Raw genomic sequence first — 20,296 nt, 5'->3', positions numbered from 1 at the left:
GATGGCGGAACATACCACTGGCATATGGTATGGGGAAAAGTTTGGATATAAAGTTTGTTCTTGTTTTCTGCCAGAAAATGTGTATGATTGTCCTGACCTTTTGCATAATTCATTTGACTTCCTAGGCAACTATTTCATACTTTCTTTTTTCTCATTATTCCTCCTCTTTCATCCTCATGGCTAACAACCTAGTTTCCTACTTTCCAAGAAAATTGAAGTAACTGGAAAAGAACATCCTGATTCCCTACCAAAGCATTAGCCACTTAACCTGCATCTGCTCCCCAAACTCCAGCTTCTCTTCAATTACAATAGGTGATTTAGCCAAGGATATTCCTTCCACTTATGTGCTAAAGTCCATCTCTTCTCTCTCTCAAAATATTACTGCAGTAATTCTTCTTTTATTGTTGGATTATTCTCATCAATATATAAATATGCTGTTCTCCCATTTTCAAACAGAACAAAAACCTTTACATAGTCCCATTTTTTTTTCCAGCTGTCACCCTATTTCTCAAAAGGCATATCTATACCCACTATTTCTAGTTTCTCTCCTCCAGTTCTCTTGAACCCATTCCAAAGATATTTGCCTTTACTGCAACCAGAATTATCCTTTAACTCTCTGGTTGACCTCCTTGTTGCCGAATCCAATGAACATTTTCTCAGTCTTAATCTTACTTAACCTATCATCATTATTTGTCACAGTTGATCACACTTTCCTTGAAACCCTGACTTTCAGGGTAAACATACTTGCCTGGTTTACTTTTTGCCTTTCTGTCTGCAACTTCCCAACTAATGTTGCTGGTGTCTCCTAATCTCCCTGACCTCTGCATATTAGAATGACCTAGAGCCTAGACCATGACGTGTTCTTCTTTCCTATGTAGATTTGCTCTTTAAATGGTCTCATGCAACCTCATTGAATTAAATGCCATCTGTGTGCTAAGACGCTCAAATTTATAACTGCAGCCTGAACTTTCTGAACTGCAGACCTTTATGTCTAGTTGTCTACTGGATTTTTCCACTTGGATGTCCAATTAGACATATAAAACTTAACATGTTCAAACTGAATTCCTAAAACATCTATATACAGCCTACCAGACTCATTTCAGCTGTAGGAACACACGCAGGCTGAAAGTAAAGGGAAGGAAAAAGATGTTCAGTGCAAATGGAAACAAAAAGCTGGTGCAGCTATACTTATATCAAACAAAATAGACTGTAAAAAAGAGAGTGTAATTAAAGACAAAGAGATGCAGTACATAATGATAAAGTAGTCAATCCAGCAAGAAAATATAACATTTATAAATATGTATGCACCCAACATAAGAGCGTCAAAGTATATAATATAATTGTATATACTATACAATAATAGTAGAGGACTTTAACATCTTACTTACATCAGTCATCAAAACTGAAAATCAGGGGCACCTGAGTGGCTCAGTTGGTTAAACAGCCGACTTCCACTCAGGTCATGATCTCGCAGTTTGTGGGTTCAAGCCCCACATTGGGCTCTGTGCTGACAGCTCAAAGCCTGGAGCCTGCTTCGGATTCTGTATCTCCCTCTCTCTGTTCCCCCCCTCCACTCCTGCACTCTCTCTCTCTCTCTCTCTCTCTCTCTCTCTCTCTGAGAAATAAATATTTAAAAATATCCTTTTAATTAAAAAAAAAAAAAACAACTAAAAATCAGTAAGGAAACATAAACCTTAAATGACATTTTAGACCAGATGGACTTAATAGATATATATGGAACATTCCATCCAAAAGCAGCAGAATATAAATTCCTCTCAGGTTCACACAGAATATTGTCTAGAATAGATAAGGTGTTAGGTCACAAAGCAAGTCTCAGTAAATGCAAGAAGGTTTAAATCTCATCAAGCATATCAAGCATATTTAGCATACCACTATTGTATGAAACTAGAAATAAATTACAAGAGGAAAATCAGAAAAATCACAAATATGTGGAGAATAAACAACATGCTACTGAACAATTGTTGAATCATAGAATAAATCAAAAGAGAAAAAAATACCTAGACACACTGAAAACGGAAATATGGCATACAAAAATCTACAGGATGAAGTAAAAGCAGTTCTGAAAGGGAGGTTGATAGCATGCAGGCCTACCTCCAGAAACAGGAGAAATCTCAATTTAATGGTACATCAGAAAGAACTAGAAAAAGAATAAAGCCAAAAGTTAGTAGGAGGAAGGAAATAATAAAGATCAGAATGGAATAAATGAAATAGAGAATAAAAAGACAGTAGAAAAGATCAGTGGAACCCAAGAGCTGGTTCTTTGAAAAGATAAAATTGACAAGACTTTTGGCCAGACTTAGAAACAACAACAACAAAAACAAGACTCAAATAAAATCAGAAGTGAAAAAGAAGTTATAACTGATACCACAGAAATACTAGGAACTATAGTTCACTATGAATTATGAATTATAGACCAAAAACTTGGACAACCTAGAAGAAATAGATAAATTCCTAGAAAGTTACAATTTTCCAAGAGTGAATTATGAAGAAATAGAAAATCTGGTTATAATTACTAGTAAGGAGATTGAATCAGCAATCAGAAACCTCCCAAAAATTAAAGTCCAGGACCACTGGACTTCATTGGTGAATTCTATCAGACATTCAAAGATTTAACACCTACCCTCCTTCACAAACTTTTTCCAATAACTGAAGAGGAGGAAACAGTTCCAAACTCACTTTACAAGGCCTGATACTAAAACCAGACACAGATACCACAAAAAAACGAAAATTACAGGCCAAGATCCCTAATAAACACAGGTGCAGAAACCTTCAACAAAATCAAATTCAACCTTAGGAATTCGACAGTACGTGAAAAGGATTGTGCACCATGATCAAGTGGGATTTACTCCACAGATACAAGGATTATTCAACATCCACAAATCAAATCAATGTCATATGCCACATTAACAAAATGAAAGATAAAAATGTATGATCATCTCAGTAGGTACAGAAAAGCATTTGATAAAATTCAACATCCATTGATGATAAAAACTCAACAAAGTGGATAGAGAATGTACCTCAACATAATCAAGACTGTATATGACAAACCCACAGCTAATGTCATATGCAACAGTGAAAGGTTAAAAGCTTTTCCACTGAGATCAAGAACAAGACAAGGATTCCCACTGTCCCTACTTTTATTCGACATAGCATTGGAAGTCCTAACAAGGACAGTTAGGCAAGAAAAAGAAATAAAAGATATCCAGATTGGAAAGGAAGAAGTAAAACCATCACTATTTGCTGGTGACGTGATATTATATATAGAAAACCCTCAAGACTCCACCACTAAAGCTGTTAGAACTAATAAATGGATTCAGTAAAGTTTCAGGACACAAAGTTAATATTCAAAAATCTGTTGTGTTTCTGTATAATAATAGCTATTAACAAAAGAAATCCAAAAAATCCCATTTATGGGCACATCAAAAAGAGTAAAATACCTATGAATAAATTTAACCAAAAACTATAGGTTACACTGAAAACTGTAAGACATTGGGGTGCCTGAGTGGCTCAGTTGGTCAAGCATCCAACTTCGGCTTAGGTCATGATCTCATGGTTCATGAGTTCAAGCCCTGTGTCGGGGTCTATGCTGATGGCTCAGAGCCTGGAGCCTGCTTTGGATTTTCTCTCCCTCTCTCTCTCTTTCTCTCTCTGCCCCTCTGCACTCGTGTTCTGTCTATCCCTCTCTCTTTCAAAGATAAACATTTGAAAAAATTTAAAAAACTATAAGACATTGATGAAAGAAATTAAAGACACAAATAAATGGAAAGATATTCTGTGCCCATGGATTGGAAGAATTAATATTGGTAAAATGACCATACCACCCGAAGCAATGTACAGATTTGATGCAATCCCTATCAAAATTCCAATGGCATTTTCCACAGAACAAGAAAAAATACTTCTAAAATGTGTATGGAACCACAAAAGACCTTGAATAGCCAAAGTAGTCTTAAAAAGGAACAAAGCCAGAGGTATCACACTCCCTGATTTCAAACTATACCATAAACCTATAGTAATCAAAACAGTATGGTGTTAGCATAAAAACACGCATAGATTAGTGGAACAGAATAGACAGCCCGGAAATAGACCCAAGTATATATGGTCAATTAATTTACGATAAAGGAAGTAAGGACATACAGTGGGGGAAGGACAGTCTCTTCAGTAAATAGTTTTGGAAAAACTGGCCAGCTACATGCAAAAGAATGAATACGGATTACTATTTTGCACCATATACAAAAATTAACTCAAAATGGATTAAAGACTTGACTTTAAGACCTGAAACCATAAAGCCTAGAAGGAAACATAAGCAGTAATCTCCTTGACATAAATCTTAGCAAAGTTTTTTTGCATCTGACTCCAAAGGCAAGGGAAACAAAGCAAAACCAAACAAATGGGACCACACGAAACAGAAAAGCTTCTGCACAGAGAAGGAAACTACCAAACAACAAAATGCAAAGGCAACTCAACAGGAAGAGACATTTGTAAGTCATATATCAGATAAGGGGTTAATGTCCAAAATATGTGAAGAACTCCTACAACTCAATAACAAAGAAAAACAAACAATCTGATTTAAAAATGGGCAGAAGACCTAAATGGGCATTTTCCAAAAGAAGACATCCAGTTGGTGAACAGACACATGAAAAGGTACTCAACATCACTCATGATCATGGAAATGTAAATCAAAACCACAGTGAGATATCACCTTAACATCTGTCTGAATGGTTGTTATTCAAAAGACAAGGAATAACAAATGCTGGTGAGGATATGGAGAAAAAGATACAGAGAAAACTTTTGTATACTGTTGGTAAGAGTGTAATTTGGTATAACCACTATGGAAAAAAAGTATGGCAGTTCCTAAATAAAACTAAAAATAGAACTACCATACAATCTAGCAGTTCCACTACAGGGTATCCAAAAAAACCAAAAATATTAATTCAAAAAGATACATGCACTCCTGTGTTCATTGCAGTATTATTTACCAGTATTACGCTAAGTAAAGTAAGTCAGGCAAAGAAAAATAAATACTTTATGATTTCACTATTTGGAATCAAAACGACAACCACAATAAAACCCAGACGCAAAGATATAGAGAACAGATTGGTTGTTGCCAGACAGGAGGGGGGGTTGTGGTGGGGCAAAATGGGTGAAGGGTGGTCAAAAGGTACAAACTTTCAGTTACAAAATAAGGGGGTACAATCTACAGCATAGGGAATATAGTTAATATTGTATTCACTCTGTATGGTGACAGATGGTAATTAGATCAGTTGTGATCATTTTGTAATGTGTACAAATGCCAAAGCGTTACGTTGTACACCTGAAATTAATGTAATATTGTATGTCAGCTATATCTCAATAAAAAATTAAGAAAGAATTTTTTAAATTTTTTAAAAAATGAACTTCTGTTATATATCCCCTCCTCTACCACAAACTAGTTCCTCCTATAATCTTCTCCTTCTCTGTTAATGGCAACTCCATCCTTTATAATTGTTCGGACTCAAAACCTTGGATTTCCTTTCTTTTTCTCTCAGTCCATACCCAGACTGCAAGGAAAACCTGCAGGCTTTACCATCAGATGTCTAGAAACTGTCCACTTTTCATCACCCCTCACCAATACCACACAGACCCAAGTGAGGGTCATCTCTTGCCTGATTTATTACAGTCACCTTCTAGTAGATCTCCTGCTTCTAATTTTGTTCTCTTGTGGTTTATTCTCGACACAGCATTAGTTAGATCATGTCATTATTTTCAGACTCTCCATTAGTTTCTAATGACATTCAGATTCAAAGCCAAAGTCCTTACTGTGACCTGTAGTGCCCTGTATCTGTCTCCTGTACTCCTTCCCCACCTTGTTATCTCTCTGATCTCTTATACTCCTATCCATATCCATTTCACCCTGACCACACTAGCCTCCTTGCTGTTCTTAAAACATAGTAGGCTTTCTCCTACTTCAGGGCCTTTGCTCTCGCTATTTTGTCTGCCTGGGATGTTCTCCTAAAAATAGTACAGCTGGTTCTCATACTTCCTTCACATCTTTACTCAGGTTTCGTGTTCTCAGAGATAACTTTCCTGGCCATTCAACCTGAAACTTCAGATGTTCTCCTTTCTCTCAACATTTCATATTCCCCTTTCTTATATTTATTATGGTTTAACATTCTACACATTTACTTTTTTATGTTTATCTCTTCCTGCTAGAGTGAAGCTCCATGAAAGCAAGGATTTTTGTCCATTTTGCTTACTACTAAATCTCTAGCACCTAGAGCAGTGGCTGATACAGAGTAATAACACAAATAATTGTTGAATACATATTGAATATGAACTCCATTTGAAAAGTCTTTAAGTGCTATAAGAGTCTTATAACACAAAGAATCTTACAAAGTACTTGTTTAATGGTTTGATGATAACAGCCAGTATGTACTCAGCCTTTATCATAATGCCAGCCAGCCACTGTTAAATGCCTAGTATGGGTTATCACATTTTATCCACATAATATAATGAGATGCTGCTCAGGAGCCCCCCAGACCACCCTCAGATTTGGTGATTTGCTAGAACTTACAGAGGTCAGCAAAGCTGTTAATACTTGAGATTACATTTTATTACAGTGAAAGAGTGTACATTAAAATCCACAAACAAGAGTCACATAGGGCAGAGTCCAAGAGAAACCAGGCACAGGTTTCCAGCTGTCCTTTCTCAGTAGAGCCATGTAGACACTGCTTGCTTCTCCCAGCAATGATGCATAGCAACACAGAGAGGAATGCTAGCCAAAGAAATTTGCTTGAGCCCTGGTCAGTCTTTTTGGGGGTCAGTCACATTGGCATGTCTGACTGCCTGTGTGGCTGACCTCGATCACTCAGTCTCTCCATACCCTCCAGAGGTCAGGCTGGATACCAGATGACCTGAGGCCCCCACCATAAATCAAATTGTTAGTTTAGACTGTCTAGAGTGGCCCAAAGCCCCTACCATGAATTACACTATTGGTATACACTGTCTGGTCCCAGACCCCCAAGCAAGCAAAAACACATTACCAAAGGCAGCACATTCCAAGGGCTTAAAAGTTCCCTCCAAGGAGTAGATCAAGGACCATACCTTCAATGTACACAGTATCGACAACCCTGACTTGCTGAGTTACTCATTTGCTGCACATGGGGCATGTGCTATTATTCTTTTTAATAGATGAAGAAACAGATTTTGAGTCTGTATCTTGTCCAAGGTCTCACAGCAGAGTCCCTTGACTTATAGTATATAGCAAGGGTTGGCAAAGTTTTTTTCAAAGGGCTAGATGGTAAAATTCCTGTATGGCTTTGTGGGCCCTATAGTTGCTGTTGCAACTCTGCCGTCATAACATGAAAGAAGCCATAGACAATATATAAACAAATAGCAGTTGCTATATTCAAGTAAATCTTTACAAAAACAGGCAGGCTGTAGCTTGCCAGCCCTTGCTCTGAAGCATTAAAAACAAACAAACGGGCGCCTGGCTGGCTCAGTTGGTTAAGCATAGGACTTTGGCTCAGGTCATGATCTTGCGGTTCGTGGGTTTGAGCCCCGTGTCAGACTCTGCTGACAGCCCAGAACCTGGAGCCTGCCTCAGATTCTGTGTCTCCTTCTCTCTTTGCCCTTCCCCAACTTGTGCTCTGTCTCTGTCTCTCAAAAATAAATGAATGTTAAGACAAAATAACAACAAAAACTAGTTTGTTCTAGTTAAAGCTGAGGAAAAGACTTAATCCATTTGTTCCTGTAAGGATAGATTTTAGGAGATGTTTGCCAGAAGTCACTGAATTCTTAACACTGTAAATATTTTCAAGATGTAGACTATTTTTGGCATTAATTCTTTTAAAATAATCCACAGAATTGTTTAGTTGCTTCCTAGTATAGTAAGATTTTTGGTTTTGTTTAAGAAAAGGGGATGATACATTTATTCTTCTAATATTATGGTAAGCTTCAAAGTACCAACTCTAGAAAATAATCATGACCAAACAGTAATATTTGTCTTTAAGATATCTGGCCTCCGGGCTGCCTGGGTGGCTCAGTTGGTTGAGTGTCCGACTTCGGCTCAGGTCATGATCTCACGGTTCATGAGTTCGAACCCCACATCGAGCCCTGTGCTGACAGCTCAGAGCCTGGAGCCTGCTTCGGATTTTGTGTCTACCTCTCTCTCTGCCCCACCCCCACTCTTGCTCTTTCTCTGTCTCTCACAAATAAATAAATGTTAAAAAAAAATTTTTTTTTAAGATATCTGGCCCCCAAATTTGGGAATTAAACTTTGTCTCTCTCTCACTTTACATTTTAGGAATTTGAGGGGATAAATAGATTGACTTTAGGACATATGTATGGCCTACTACTTTTCTCCTTTTACATAGTTTTCTGTGAATTTTTATAAATGCTTCCTTACTGATATTTTGTATATATTTATATAATACGGGATAAATATTCATGGAATAACTATATGTATATTCTGTCTTTTCCAGTGACCTTTTATTTTGTCTTGTGTATGTAACAATTTTTAAATTTAACCATGATAGGAATTACTTAATTCTAGTTTTGAACCCCATATAGCTAAAATGCTAGTATACCGTTTTAAAATTTTTTTATTTTGAAATAATTGTAGATTCACAGGAAGTTGCAAAAGTAGTATAGAGAGGACCTGTGTATCCTCCACCTGGTTTTTTCCTGCGATTGCGTCTTTAAATGCAGTATCAGAAGCAGGAATCTGATATTAAATGTATAGTATATATACCTCTCTGTATTTTATTAAATGGGCAGACTCTTTTAGCCACCACTGCAATCAAGGTAAAGAATTATTCTATCACTGTAAATATCTCCCTTATGTTATTCCTTGGTTACACTTTTCTCCCTACCTCTAACATTCCTAACCTTAGCCAACCATTAATCTGTTTTCCATGTCTGTAATTTTGGTATTTTGAAATAGATGTAGATTTGCTGGAGGTTGACTAGAAGATTATCAATTTTGTTACTATTCGAAAAGAACCAGCTTTGGTTTTATTAATTTTTTTTCTCTGTTGCTCTGTTGTTTTCTATTTTACTGATTTCTGCTGATCATTACTTTCTCCTTTTTTCTGCTTACTTTGGATTTAATCTGCCATTCATTTTGTAGTTTCTTTTTTTTTTTTTAATTTTTTTAATGTTTATTCATTTTTGAGAGACAGAGTATCAGAGTGCAAGCTGGGGGTGGAGCAGAGAGAGAGGGAGGCACAGAATCCGAAGCAGGCTCCAGGCTCTGAGCTGTCAGCACAGAGCCTGACACGGGGCTCGAACTCACAAACCGTGAAATCGTGACCTGAGCTTAAGTCAGAGGCTTAACCAACTGAGCCACCCAGGCACCCCTCTTTTTGTAGTTTCTTAAGGTTACAACTGGGGTCACTGATTTAAAACTTATTTTCTGAGACAATTTAGTGCTATAAACATATCCATAAATACTGCCTTAGCAGGATCCCACATTTCTTTTAACTTGGAAATAGTTACAGATTCACCACAGTAGTGGCAAGAAATAACAGAAATCTCATGTACTCTTTACCCAGTTTCCCCCAATGGTAACACTGCAAAGCTTTAGTATAATACCACAACCAGAATATTGACACTATAATACAGTCAGAGATACAAAACACTTCCATCACCACAAGGATCCCTTATGTTACCCTTTTATAACCATGCCTGCTTTCTCCCTGCCTCCCCCTAACCTCTCCTTAACCCTTGACAACTGCTAATCTGTTCTTCATTGTTATAATTTTATCATTTCAAGATGTTACAGGGACGCCTGGGTGGCTCAGTCGGTTAAGCGTCCGACTTCAGCTCGGGTCACGATCTCATGGTTCGTGGATTTGAGCCCCGTGTCGAGCTCTGTGCTGACAGCTCAGAGCCTGGAGCCTGCTTCGGGTTCCGTGTCTCCCTCCCTCTCTCTCTCTCTCTCTCTCTGCCCCTCCCCCACTCATGCTCGCTCACTCTCAAAAATAAACATTAAAAAATTTTTTTAAGTGTATTACCTAAATGGAATTAGATATAGTACGTAGCCACTGCGGATTGGGGTTTTTTTCGCCCAGCATAACGCTCTGGATAGTCATCAAGTTTGTTGCATGTATCAGTAGTTCATTCATGTTGATTGCTTAGCAGTATTCCGTGGGGTGGGTTACTCCCATTTATTTAAAAGCCGTTCACTCATTGAAGGACAACTGTCTTGTCTCCAGTTTTGGGCTATTTCAAATAAAGCTGCTATAAACATTTGTGTGCAGGTTTTTGGTGAATCTGATTTTTAGTTTCTCTGGGATCAATGCCCAAGTCTGTATTTGCTGGGTTGTATGGTAATTGTATGTTTAGGTTTTAACTTAGGTGAGTTCAGCCTCCAGATTACTCTTCCACAGTAGCAGTTAGTTTAAATATTTTTTCGGTTCTTGTAACCTTAGCTGGGCTGTTTGGAGTCTAACCTTAGAGAGATACAGTTCAAGGATCAGCGAGAGATTTGCACCAAGTGTATAGCCAGATTTCAGGGTTTCCTGTCTTAGGTTCTCTCCTTTCCTGGATTCTCATCCTTATTTCCCAGTTTCTGACTATGTCCTAAATTTAGCCTTCCAGTGCATTGTTTCAGCAAGGCAAGTTCTTGGCCTTCCCAGGTGATTCCAACTAGGGCCTGCCTTCAGGAATAAAACCATGAAAGCAGAAGAGCTGGTCAGTACTATTCCTTCTTTCCAAGTGTAGACTTCGCTCCAGATTCTGCCTGCTTTTCATATCTTTCCAGTGATTTTTTTTATATTTTATCTAGGGTTTAGAATTGTTAACTGCAAGAGGATTATCCCAATAAGACATACTCTGCCATTTCTCAAAGTGGATGTATTGTTTATTCTTTTTATACAAACGGTAGCATACCATTCTTTATCTTGCTTTTTAAACTAAATATATAATGGAGATTGTTTCTTTTCAATGTATGTATTATGCCCTGTTTTTCTAATTGTATAATTATCCACTGTATGGATATACTCTATTCAACAACTTCCACTGTTGGTGGACACTTGCTTTGTTCCCATTTTTTGCAATTTAAATATTGCTGCATTATGTACCCTTGAACATAAGGCATTTTGTATATGTGCAAGCATTTTTGGATTAATTCTTAGAAGTAGAATTGTCAGATTGGCCTACATAAAGATGACTGTGATTTATACATTCAGCAACATTGGGTAAGAATGCCAGTTTTCTCCCCACACACTAACCAACTCAGTATTAAAATTTTGTCCCATCTGTCTATTTTTACAAATGACTTTTAGTTTTAATTTGCTTTCCTCTTATGAGACTAGTTAGGCATCTTTTAGTATATTTAAAGGCCATTTACATTTTTTATGAACTTCCTTTTTATGTTCTTTGCCCATTTTTCTTCTGAGATTTTGATTTTTTTAGTTGTAGGAACTTTTCATGTATTAAATATATTCTTACATCACTCATCATCAGGGAAATACAAATGAGATATCACTTCACACCTGTCAGAATGGCTAAAATTAACAACTCAAGGAACAACAGATGTTGGCGAGGATTCAGAGAAAGGGGAACCCTCTTACGCTGTTGGTGGAAATGCAAACTGGTGCAGCCACTCTGGAAAACAGTATGAAGGTTCCTCAAAACGTTAAAAATAGAACTACACTATGATCCAGCAATTTTACTGCTAGGTATTTACCCAGAGGGTACAAAAATACTGATTTGTAGGGATGCATGCACTCCAATGTTTATAGCAGCATTATCAGCAATACCCAAATTATAGAAAGAACCCAAATGTCCATTGACTGATGAATGGATAAGGAAGTTGTGTATATATACAATGGAATATTACTCAGCCATAAAAAGAATGAAATCTTACCATTTGAAATGACATGGATGGAGCTCTAGAGTAATAGGCTAAACAAAGTAAGTCCATCATAGAAGGACAAATACCATATGATTTCACTCATGTGGAATTTAAGAAACAAAACAAAGGAACCTGGCTGGGGGGAGGAGGGAAAAGAGAGAAAGGCAAACCATAAAATAGACTTTAGCTGTAGAGAACAAACTGAGGGTTACTGGAGGGGAGGTGGGCAGGGGAATGGGCTAAGTGGGTGATGGGTATTAAGGAGGGCACTTCTTGTGATGAGCAATGGGTATTCTAATGAAGCTCTTCCCCATTTCAAGATTTAAAATTTTTCTTCTGTATTTCCTCCTGGTGTTTTTTTCTGTTGTTTTTTATTATGTTTGAATTTTTTATCTGAATCTAAAATTTATCTTAGGAGAAAGAAGGTAGAAACAATGTAACCTTTAAAAAATTTTTTTTGACAAATGGCTTTTGTGTGCTCTGTATTCTCCAGCATAAGCAAATATCTAACATGTTTATATTCACACCTGTTGGTATCATAATTTATGGTTTCTGCTTCTGGTATCATGGTTAGTCTTTCTCCACCCTCCAAATTATACCTCTATTTTGTTTTTGCTATTTCTGATATTTTTTGTATTTAAATCTTTAATGAACCTAAAAAGTATTTTGACATATGGTGAGTTGGTACCAAACTTATTTTCTATCCAGTTAGCTAGACTGTTGTTCTACTTCCATTTATTGAATCATTTTTTCACAAATTTCAAATGCTATCTTTAAATTTTTCAAATTTTTATGTATGGAACTATTCCTTCTTTTTTGTTTCATTGATTGCCCAGGTCCTTTTACTGATACCATATTGTCAGTTATTTGAAAAATAAAAATGGCAAGCAAAATAAAAATAAAACAAGGAACACTTACTTTGAAAGATTCTGAAATGTATTATAAATCTAAAATATTTTTTGGCTGTTCTTATATTTTCCTAAGAGTTCTTTAAACTCACACGTAAAGTAGTTTTTAAAGTGTATGAATTAATTTAGGGAGAACTAACATCTTTACATTTAATAATCTCATTCAGGGGGCCCCTGGGTGGCTCAGTTGGTTGAATGTCGGACTTCAGCTCTGGTCATGATCTCACTGCTGGTGGGTTTGAGCCCTGCATCAGGCTCTGCTGACAGCTCCGATCCTGGAGCCTGCTTCGGATTCTGTGTCTCCCTCTCTCTGCCCTCCTTAGCTCGCACTCTGTCTGTCTCTCTGTCAAAAATAAATAAACACTTAAAAAAATTTTTTTTAATCTCATTCAGGAACATAGTATATTTTTGTATTTGTTGATGTTTTATGTTTCTCACTTGATTTTTCTAATTTTCTTTGTAACAATAGTATATGCCGTGTGTATCATTATGTAATGTGTGATTATGTACTTTAAAAAAGAATAGTTGCTAAGAGAGTACATTTTCAGAGTTCTCATCACAAGGAGAAAATTTTTTTCTTGTTTTCTTCTTTTTGCTGTATCTCTGTGAAAAGATGGATGTTAGCTGAACCAGTTGTAATGATCTGACGATATATATAAACCCAACCATCATGCTGTATGCTTTAAACTTATACCATAATATGTATCAATTAATTCTCAATAAGACTGGAAAATGTTTAATAATTAAAAAATAATTTTTTTAAATTGAAAAGACTTGAAAGATATAAAGTAAGATATTAAATGGTTATCTCTGCTCAAATGATAGGTGATTTGGAGGTTTGTTTTCTTGGTGCTTGCCTGTTTTTTCAAAAGTTTAATATTAAGCATTTAGAACTTTCTTATAATTGGAAAGTCACAATTCCAGAACACTAATGTGAAATGTTTTAAGTATAGTGATATATAAAATACATACAAATACTTCCTTTTTTAATTTTTTTAAAATTTATTTTTAAGAGAGACAGAGTGCGAGCAGCGGGGGAAGAGAGAGAGAGGGAGACAGAGAATTGAAAGCAGGCTCCAGGCTCCAAATTGTCAGCACAGAGCCTGACACAGGGCTTGAACTCATGAACCACGAGATCATGACCTGAGCTGAAGTCCGATGCTTAACCGACTGAGCCACCCAGGCACCCCATATAGATACTTCTAATGAGAAAAATAAATTTATGTTCATAAATACCATCTGAAAATAAAAATCATTTGAAGCTTTTTATCTGAAAGAAAACAAATGTAACTTTAATTGTTCATAATAACTTTAAATGACAGCCTGTATAATTAAAAGTGATGTCAAAAGCTGAGAAAATATATTATTTCTATTAGTTTTTTTCTTAAGCAACAGTGGAATTTTTAAGTCAATATTCATTATTTTAAATAATACAGAGTTGTGTTTTTGGTTGGCCATCAGGTGGTGGTTTAATTAACATCTAATAAATTCTAATATGTCTGGTAAGCCTCAGCTTAATATGGAATACAGAGATACTCACTTATACTTTTTAACCATAATCTCCTTATAGCATAGATTTTCAGAAGAGGTGACTATTAAAGAAGAAAAAGAAAATATTTTTGAAGTTTGCAAAAGGTCTGTAACATTTTTAATTATGTAACTTTAAAATAGTCAAATAATTTGTATTTTGAGTGTGTTTTTCATTCTCTGCTTTATGTACTTGGGCCACTATGCCGTAAGCCATATACGGGTATTATTAAATTGGTGTATCAGGTACCCACAGATGTCAGTGATACTGTAAGTTACCTTAAAGCTGTCACAAAGATTTTTGAGCCATTAAAATATTTTTCAAGGAAGGAGTAAAGAGTAGTGATAAAAGAAAAAAGAATGTGTACATGACATTTGTGAAGGTAAAAGCAGCTGAAATCAGATGAATATTGCAGTTTGCAGGTATCTGACATGGTTGTGGTCATGAGTACTGCAAGTTACAGTACACTCACTGAATATATGCAAATACAAAACTTAGAGTTGGAAGATACCTTGGAGATCACCTGACCATCGTGCACTCCCATTTTGCTGTTGAGGCAAGGTACACTCAAATCAGGTGACAAATGTTTCAAGTCTTTTTATGTTAAGACGTAGTTTTCAAAGTGTGATTCTTGTAGTGGCAGCAGCATCTGGGAATGAGTCAGAAATGCAAATTATTTGGTCCCATCCCTGATTCGCTAAATCAGAAACTCTGGAGATGGAGCCCATCAGTCTGTGTTTCAACAGCGCCCCTTAGCTAGTCCTAAGATGTGCTCAAGTTTGAGAACCATTGTATTAAGGAAAAGCTAGGTAAGAATTAGATTGGCACAGAAACCCAGTACGATTCATGACCATTTGAAAATTTTTAAAGGAAAAAAATGACAATTTAACTTTTTTATTCTATTGAAAGCATTTTGCTTACAAACTGAATAGTGTCATTGCAGCCTGCAGAGTTTTATCATGATTTTGGATCTACCATAATGACCAGGAATGTTGACATTGAAGTCACTACATTACCCTTGGCTTCAGTCATCCAATCAAAAACAAAAAGAGTTTTATTAGATCATCTCTTCCATCTGTAAAATTCCATAATTCTTATTTGTTTATTGTATGTTATTGCTTTTGTTTTGAGGGAGGTTATTATTATTGAATGCACATATTAATTATGTCCCAAGTTGGAAAGAGAAGTATCTTTATTTTCTGTGTAATTTTTAAGCCCCGTCAATGCTAGTAAGTTTCAACTGTTGTAAGTGTGGGACCCTTTTCTATTTTTACTCTCCACTGGTCCAGGGAACCCCAGCTGAAAAAGCTTGTTAGAATTGTTTTTAAGATAAAATATATTGTCTGAGAGATCTTTCTCCAAAAAACTGATTTCCTTATCTATTAGTTGTCTGTTAGTCAGCTTTGAGATACTTCCTCCTCTCCCCCTTGCTTAAGTTATTTCTTTTTCTAGGTAAGTGAAACTCCAGAAAACTCTTTTTTTTTGGGGGGGGGGAGGGGGTTTAATTTTATTTTAATTTAATTTAATTTAATTTTTTATTTTTAAAAATTTACATCCAAATTAGTTAGCATATAGTGCAACAATGATTTCAGGTAGATTCCTTAGTGCCCCTTACCCATTTAGCCCATCCCCCCTCCCACAACCCCTCTAGTAACCCTCAGTTTGTTTTCCATATTTATGAGTCTCTTCTGTTTTGTCCCCCTCCCTGTTTTTATATTATTTTTGTTTCCCTTCCCTTATGTTCATCGGTTTTGTCTCTTAAAGTCCTCATATGAGTGAAGTCATATGATTTTTGTCTTTCTCTGACTAATTTCACTTAGCATAATACTCCCCAGTTCCATCCACGTAGTTGCAAATGGCAAGATTTCATTCTTTTTGATTGCCGAGTAACACTCCATTGTATATATATATACCACATCTCCTTTATCCATTCATCCATCGATGGACATTTGGGCTCTTTCCGTAACTTTGGCTATTGTTGATAGTGCGGCTATAAACATGGGGGTGTATGTGTCCCTTCGAAATAGCACACCTATATCCCATGGATAAATGCCTAATAGTGCAATTGCTGGGTCATAGGGTAGTTCTATTTTTAGTTTTTTGAGGAACCTCCATACTGTTTTCCAGAGTGGCTGCACCAGGTTGCATTGCCACCTACAATGCAAAAGAGATCCTCTTTCTCTGCATCCTCGCCAACATCTGTTGTTGCCTGAGTTGTTAACGTTAGCCATTCTGACAGGTGTGAGGTGGTATCTCATTGTGGTTTTGACTTGTATTTCCCTGATGATGAGTGATGTTGAGCATTTTTTCACATGTCAGTTGGGCATCTGGATGTCTTCTTTGGAGAAGTGTCTGTTCAAGTCTTTTGCCCATTTCTTCACTGGATTTTTTTTTGGGGGGGTGTTGAGTTTGATGAGTTCTTTATAGATTTTGGATACTGGCCCTTTATCTGATATGTCATTTGGAAATATCTTCTCCCATTCTGTCGGTTGACTTTTAGTTTTGGTGATTGTTTCCTTCACTGTACAGAAGCTTTTTATTTTGATGAGGTCCCAGTAGTTCATTTTTGCTTTTGTTTCCCTTGACTCCGGAGATGTGTTGAGTAAGAAGTTGCTGTGGCCAAGATCAAAGAGGTTTTTGCCTGCTTTCTCCTCGAGGGTTTTGATGGCTTCCTGTCTTACATTGAGGTCTTTCATCCATTTTGAGTTTATTTTTGTGTATGGTGTAAGAAAGGGTCCAGGTTCATTCTTCTGCATGTCACTGTCCAGTTTTCCCAGCACCACTTGCTGAAGAGACTGTCTTCATTCCATTGGATATTCTTTCCTGCTTTGTCCAGCAAACTCTTTTTAAGTTTTTCTAAAATTGGTTATATAGGATCTCACATATTAAAATAGAGTTGAAACTGTTTATTTTTGTTTATTTTTTTAACGTTTATTTATATTTGAGAGAGAGAGTAAACAGGGGAGGGGCAGAGAGAGAGGGAGACACAGAACTCCAAAAGGGTTCCAGGCTCTGTGCTATCAGCCCAGAGCCCAGCACAGGGCTCAAACTCACAAACTGTGAGATCATGACCTGAGCCAAAGTCAGATGCTTAACCGACTGAGCCACCCAGGTGCCCCTAGTTGAAACTGTTTAAATCAGCAACCAAGGACAGTAAATTTTTTATACCTTCTTCCCAAAGGAAGCTCTCAAGTACATGTATAAATTTATTAAATATACTTATCCCAAAGAATTAATTTATAACTCATTCTTTTTTCACTATACTATCAATAGAATAATTGGATAATCTTTTCTGTTAGAATGCCAGTTCAGTGCCTCCTTGGACATTTTGTCTGGCTTGGTCAGTTGAGCATCCAACTTCGGCTCGGGTCATGATCTCATGGTTCATGGGTTTGAGCCCTGTGTCGGGCTCTGTGCGGACCGCTCAGAGCCTGGAGAATGCTTCGGATTCTGTGTCTGCCCCTCTCCCTCTGCCCCACCCCCACTCATGCTCTGTCTCGCTCTGTCTCTCAAAAGTGAATAAAGATTTTTAAAAAAAATTTTTTTGGGGCACCTGGGTGGCTCAGTCGGTTGGGTGGCCGACTTCGGCTCAGGTCATGATCTCGCGGTCAGTGAGTTCAAGCCCCGCGTCGGGCTCTGTGCTGACAGCTCAGAGCCTGGAGCCTGTTTCGGCTTCTGTGTCTCCCTCTCTTTGACTCTCCCCCGTTCATGCTCTCTCTCTGTCTTAAACATAAATAAACGTTAAAAAAAAAAATTAAAAAAAATTTTTTTAAAAAGTGTTCTGCTCTAGTTTTAACCCAACCACCTTACTCCTGCCTCTACCCTGGCCATTCAACAAGCATTGGTTTTCTATGTAAGAAGGCAGGAATGCTTACTGAAAATAATGAAGAATCATGGTATGGTAACAGTATACAGCATGGTATATAGTATATACATAGTGTTAGGTTGTGTTTCCACTCAATTCTCATTACTTTAAAGGTTTTAGAATAAATTTAAATTCTGATTCTGTTTTTTTCTGCTCATACAGCAAAGATCCTAAAAATTCAGAGATGGTTGGTGAATGTCAGTTATCAACATTGGCCCCCAAACCTCTGTGCTTATCAGTGCCACCTTTGAATCTAAGTGCTCATCAAGAAGACATATTACTGAAGCCCTGGATGAATGGTACTATTTTCTTAATATAATTATGTTGGCCTTTGATAGTATAGAAATTATGTGTGAGATTTTTTTCACCAAAAGCAAAAAAGGTTAAGAAAATCAAAACCAGCCTAGAATATGTTAAAATTAGGAAGTTTGTATACCTTCACTTAATACTTTTGATGGAACAATTTCTTAAATATCTGTACTTACGTGATAGTTGTAGTGCAAATAAATTATAGGTTATACCTAAAATATTCATATTTTAGTTGAATATTTTAGAATTATAATGTATTTTAAAATTTGTGTTAGTTTTTTTGAAAATCCATAAAGCTTTTGAACAAAATAAGCTAGATTGAGGAATGAATTTGGAAACAATAAATTTTCTTTGTGTAGCTCATACCTAATTGTCCCTTCCTGTTGTTGACTTCGTGCTTCTTGGTGTCGTGTAGGACTGCAGCATGTCCAGATGATTGTGTGTTTTATCTTAAAAAGCCTTAACAGATTTTATAATGGAAATTACAGCAAAACTCTGCAGCAGAAACTTCAGCTTTTTCCAACTTCTGTCTGAATGCTGCCAACTGAAAAATGAAATTATTTAAAATAAAAAAATAAAATATCTTTAGAAAAAAACATTTCCAGATGTCCTAATTCTCATTTTAAAGGACCAACATTAAGGAATAGGGTGCCTGGTATATTAGTCAGCTCAGGCAGCCATAATAAAATACCACAGACTAGATGGCCTAAACAACAGAAATTTATTTCACACGGTTCTGGAGGCTAGAAGTCTTAAGATCAGGGTTCTGGCAGGGTCTAGTTTCTAGCTCTCTTCCTGGCTTACAGATGGCTGCCTTCTTGCTAAGTCCTCACATGGCTTTTCCTTGGTGCATGTGCATGGAGAGAGAGCAAGCTCTCTGCTGTCTCTTATAAGAGCATTAATTCCATCAGCTCAGGGTCTCTTCCTTATGACCCCATTTAACCTTAATTAGTTCTGTAAAAGACCCTATCTTCAAATAAACTCACACTGAGGTTTAGGGCTTGAACATATGAATTTGTGGGGTTCATTTCATAACACTTAGGTTTGTCAGTAATTTACTTAGAGATTTTAATTGTCTATCATATTTGTTTAACATGGAGACTGTCATTTGAGTGCAGTGTTCAGTGCTGCTGTTTTAAGGCTTTTAAGAAAGTATCTTCAGCTTAAAATGAGTTTAAAATTTTAGTTAGGCCTAGAAATACTTAAGGAGCACCAAAGATGTAAATAATTTCACAGGAATACACATGGCAGCATAGTCTGTGAACTGAGTATGAGTGGTCCAAAGTGAAACTTTAAAGCAGATAGTAGTAGTCATCTGTTCATTGTTATGAAGGGAAGAAGCTATAACATATTGGTATTTGATGTGATTCTTAATCATTTCTAGATTTCAGATTTCCAGGAAAACATTCTCTCTTAAAGCTGCAGAATCCTGAAACTTGTGAAATATTTAAGAGGGAAAAAAATGTAGGGGTAAGTCCCCCATTTAAAAAAAAAAATCTTACAAAGTACATATTTTGGTTGTATTTCCCTATCATTTGTTAAGCACTTCTGGACGTTTACAGAGTTTGCATGACACTTGGTGATGAGAAGCAGAAAATGAGTAGTAACTCAGAGGATATTCACATATAATGTAAGAAGTTGAAAGCAGAAGGCTGGGCAGGCGGGGTGGAGAGGGGATATCCAAAACAGAAAATACAGGATGGATAGTTCCTGGTGGTAGAAGAGAAAACTAGTGATTTAAAGCTGTTTATAGGAAAAGTTTGTTGTATATATTTTGAATCTGTCATTTCTCTTTCTGTTAATCAGAAAAGCTAAGGAAAATCTGAGTT

General features: G+C 36.6%; 1 protein-coding gene across 1 annotated transcript in view; it reads left to right on the top strand.

The window, feature by feature from the left end:
- The window catches only part of TOPAZ1 (testis and ovary specific TOPAZ 1), a 101,001-nt gene that overhangs the window by 15,127 nt on the left and 65,578 nt on the right, over positions 1-20,296 (top strand). The window contains exons 5-7 of the mRNA XM_047100321.1: positions 14,336-14,400; positions 18,321-18,457; positions 19,852-19,937. Coding sequence (XP_046956277.1) covers positions 14,336-14,400; positions 18,321-18,457; positions 19,852-19,937 — 288 coding nt within the window. The remainder of the gene's footprint in view (positions 1-14,335; positions 14,401-18,320; positions 18,458-19,851; positions 19,938-20,296) is intronic.

The sequence above is a fragment of the Lynx rufus genome, unplaced genomic scaffold (genome assembly GCF_022079265.1).
Source record: "Lynx rufus isolate CCGP_SWC_20201006 ecotype Redwood Valley unplaced genomic scaffold, mLynRuf1.p SCAF_5, whole genome shotgun sequence".
Taxonomy (NCBI): domain Eukaryota; kingdom Metazoa; phylum Chordata; class Mammalia; order Carnivora; family Felidae; genus Lynx; species Lynx rufus.
The sequence above is the reverse complement of the archived record's forward strand: the minus strand, read 5'-3'. Positions and strand labels throughout refer to the sequence as shown.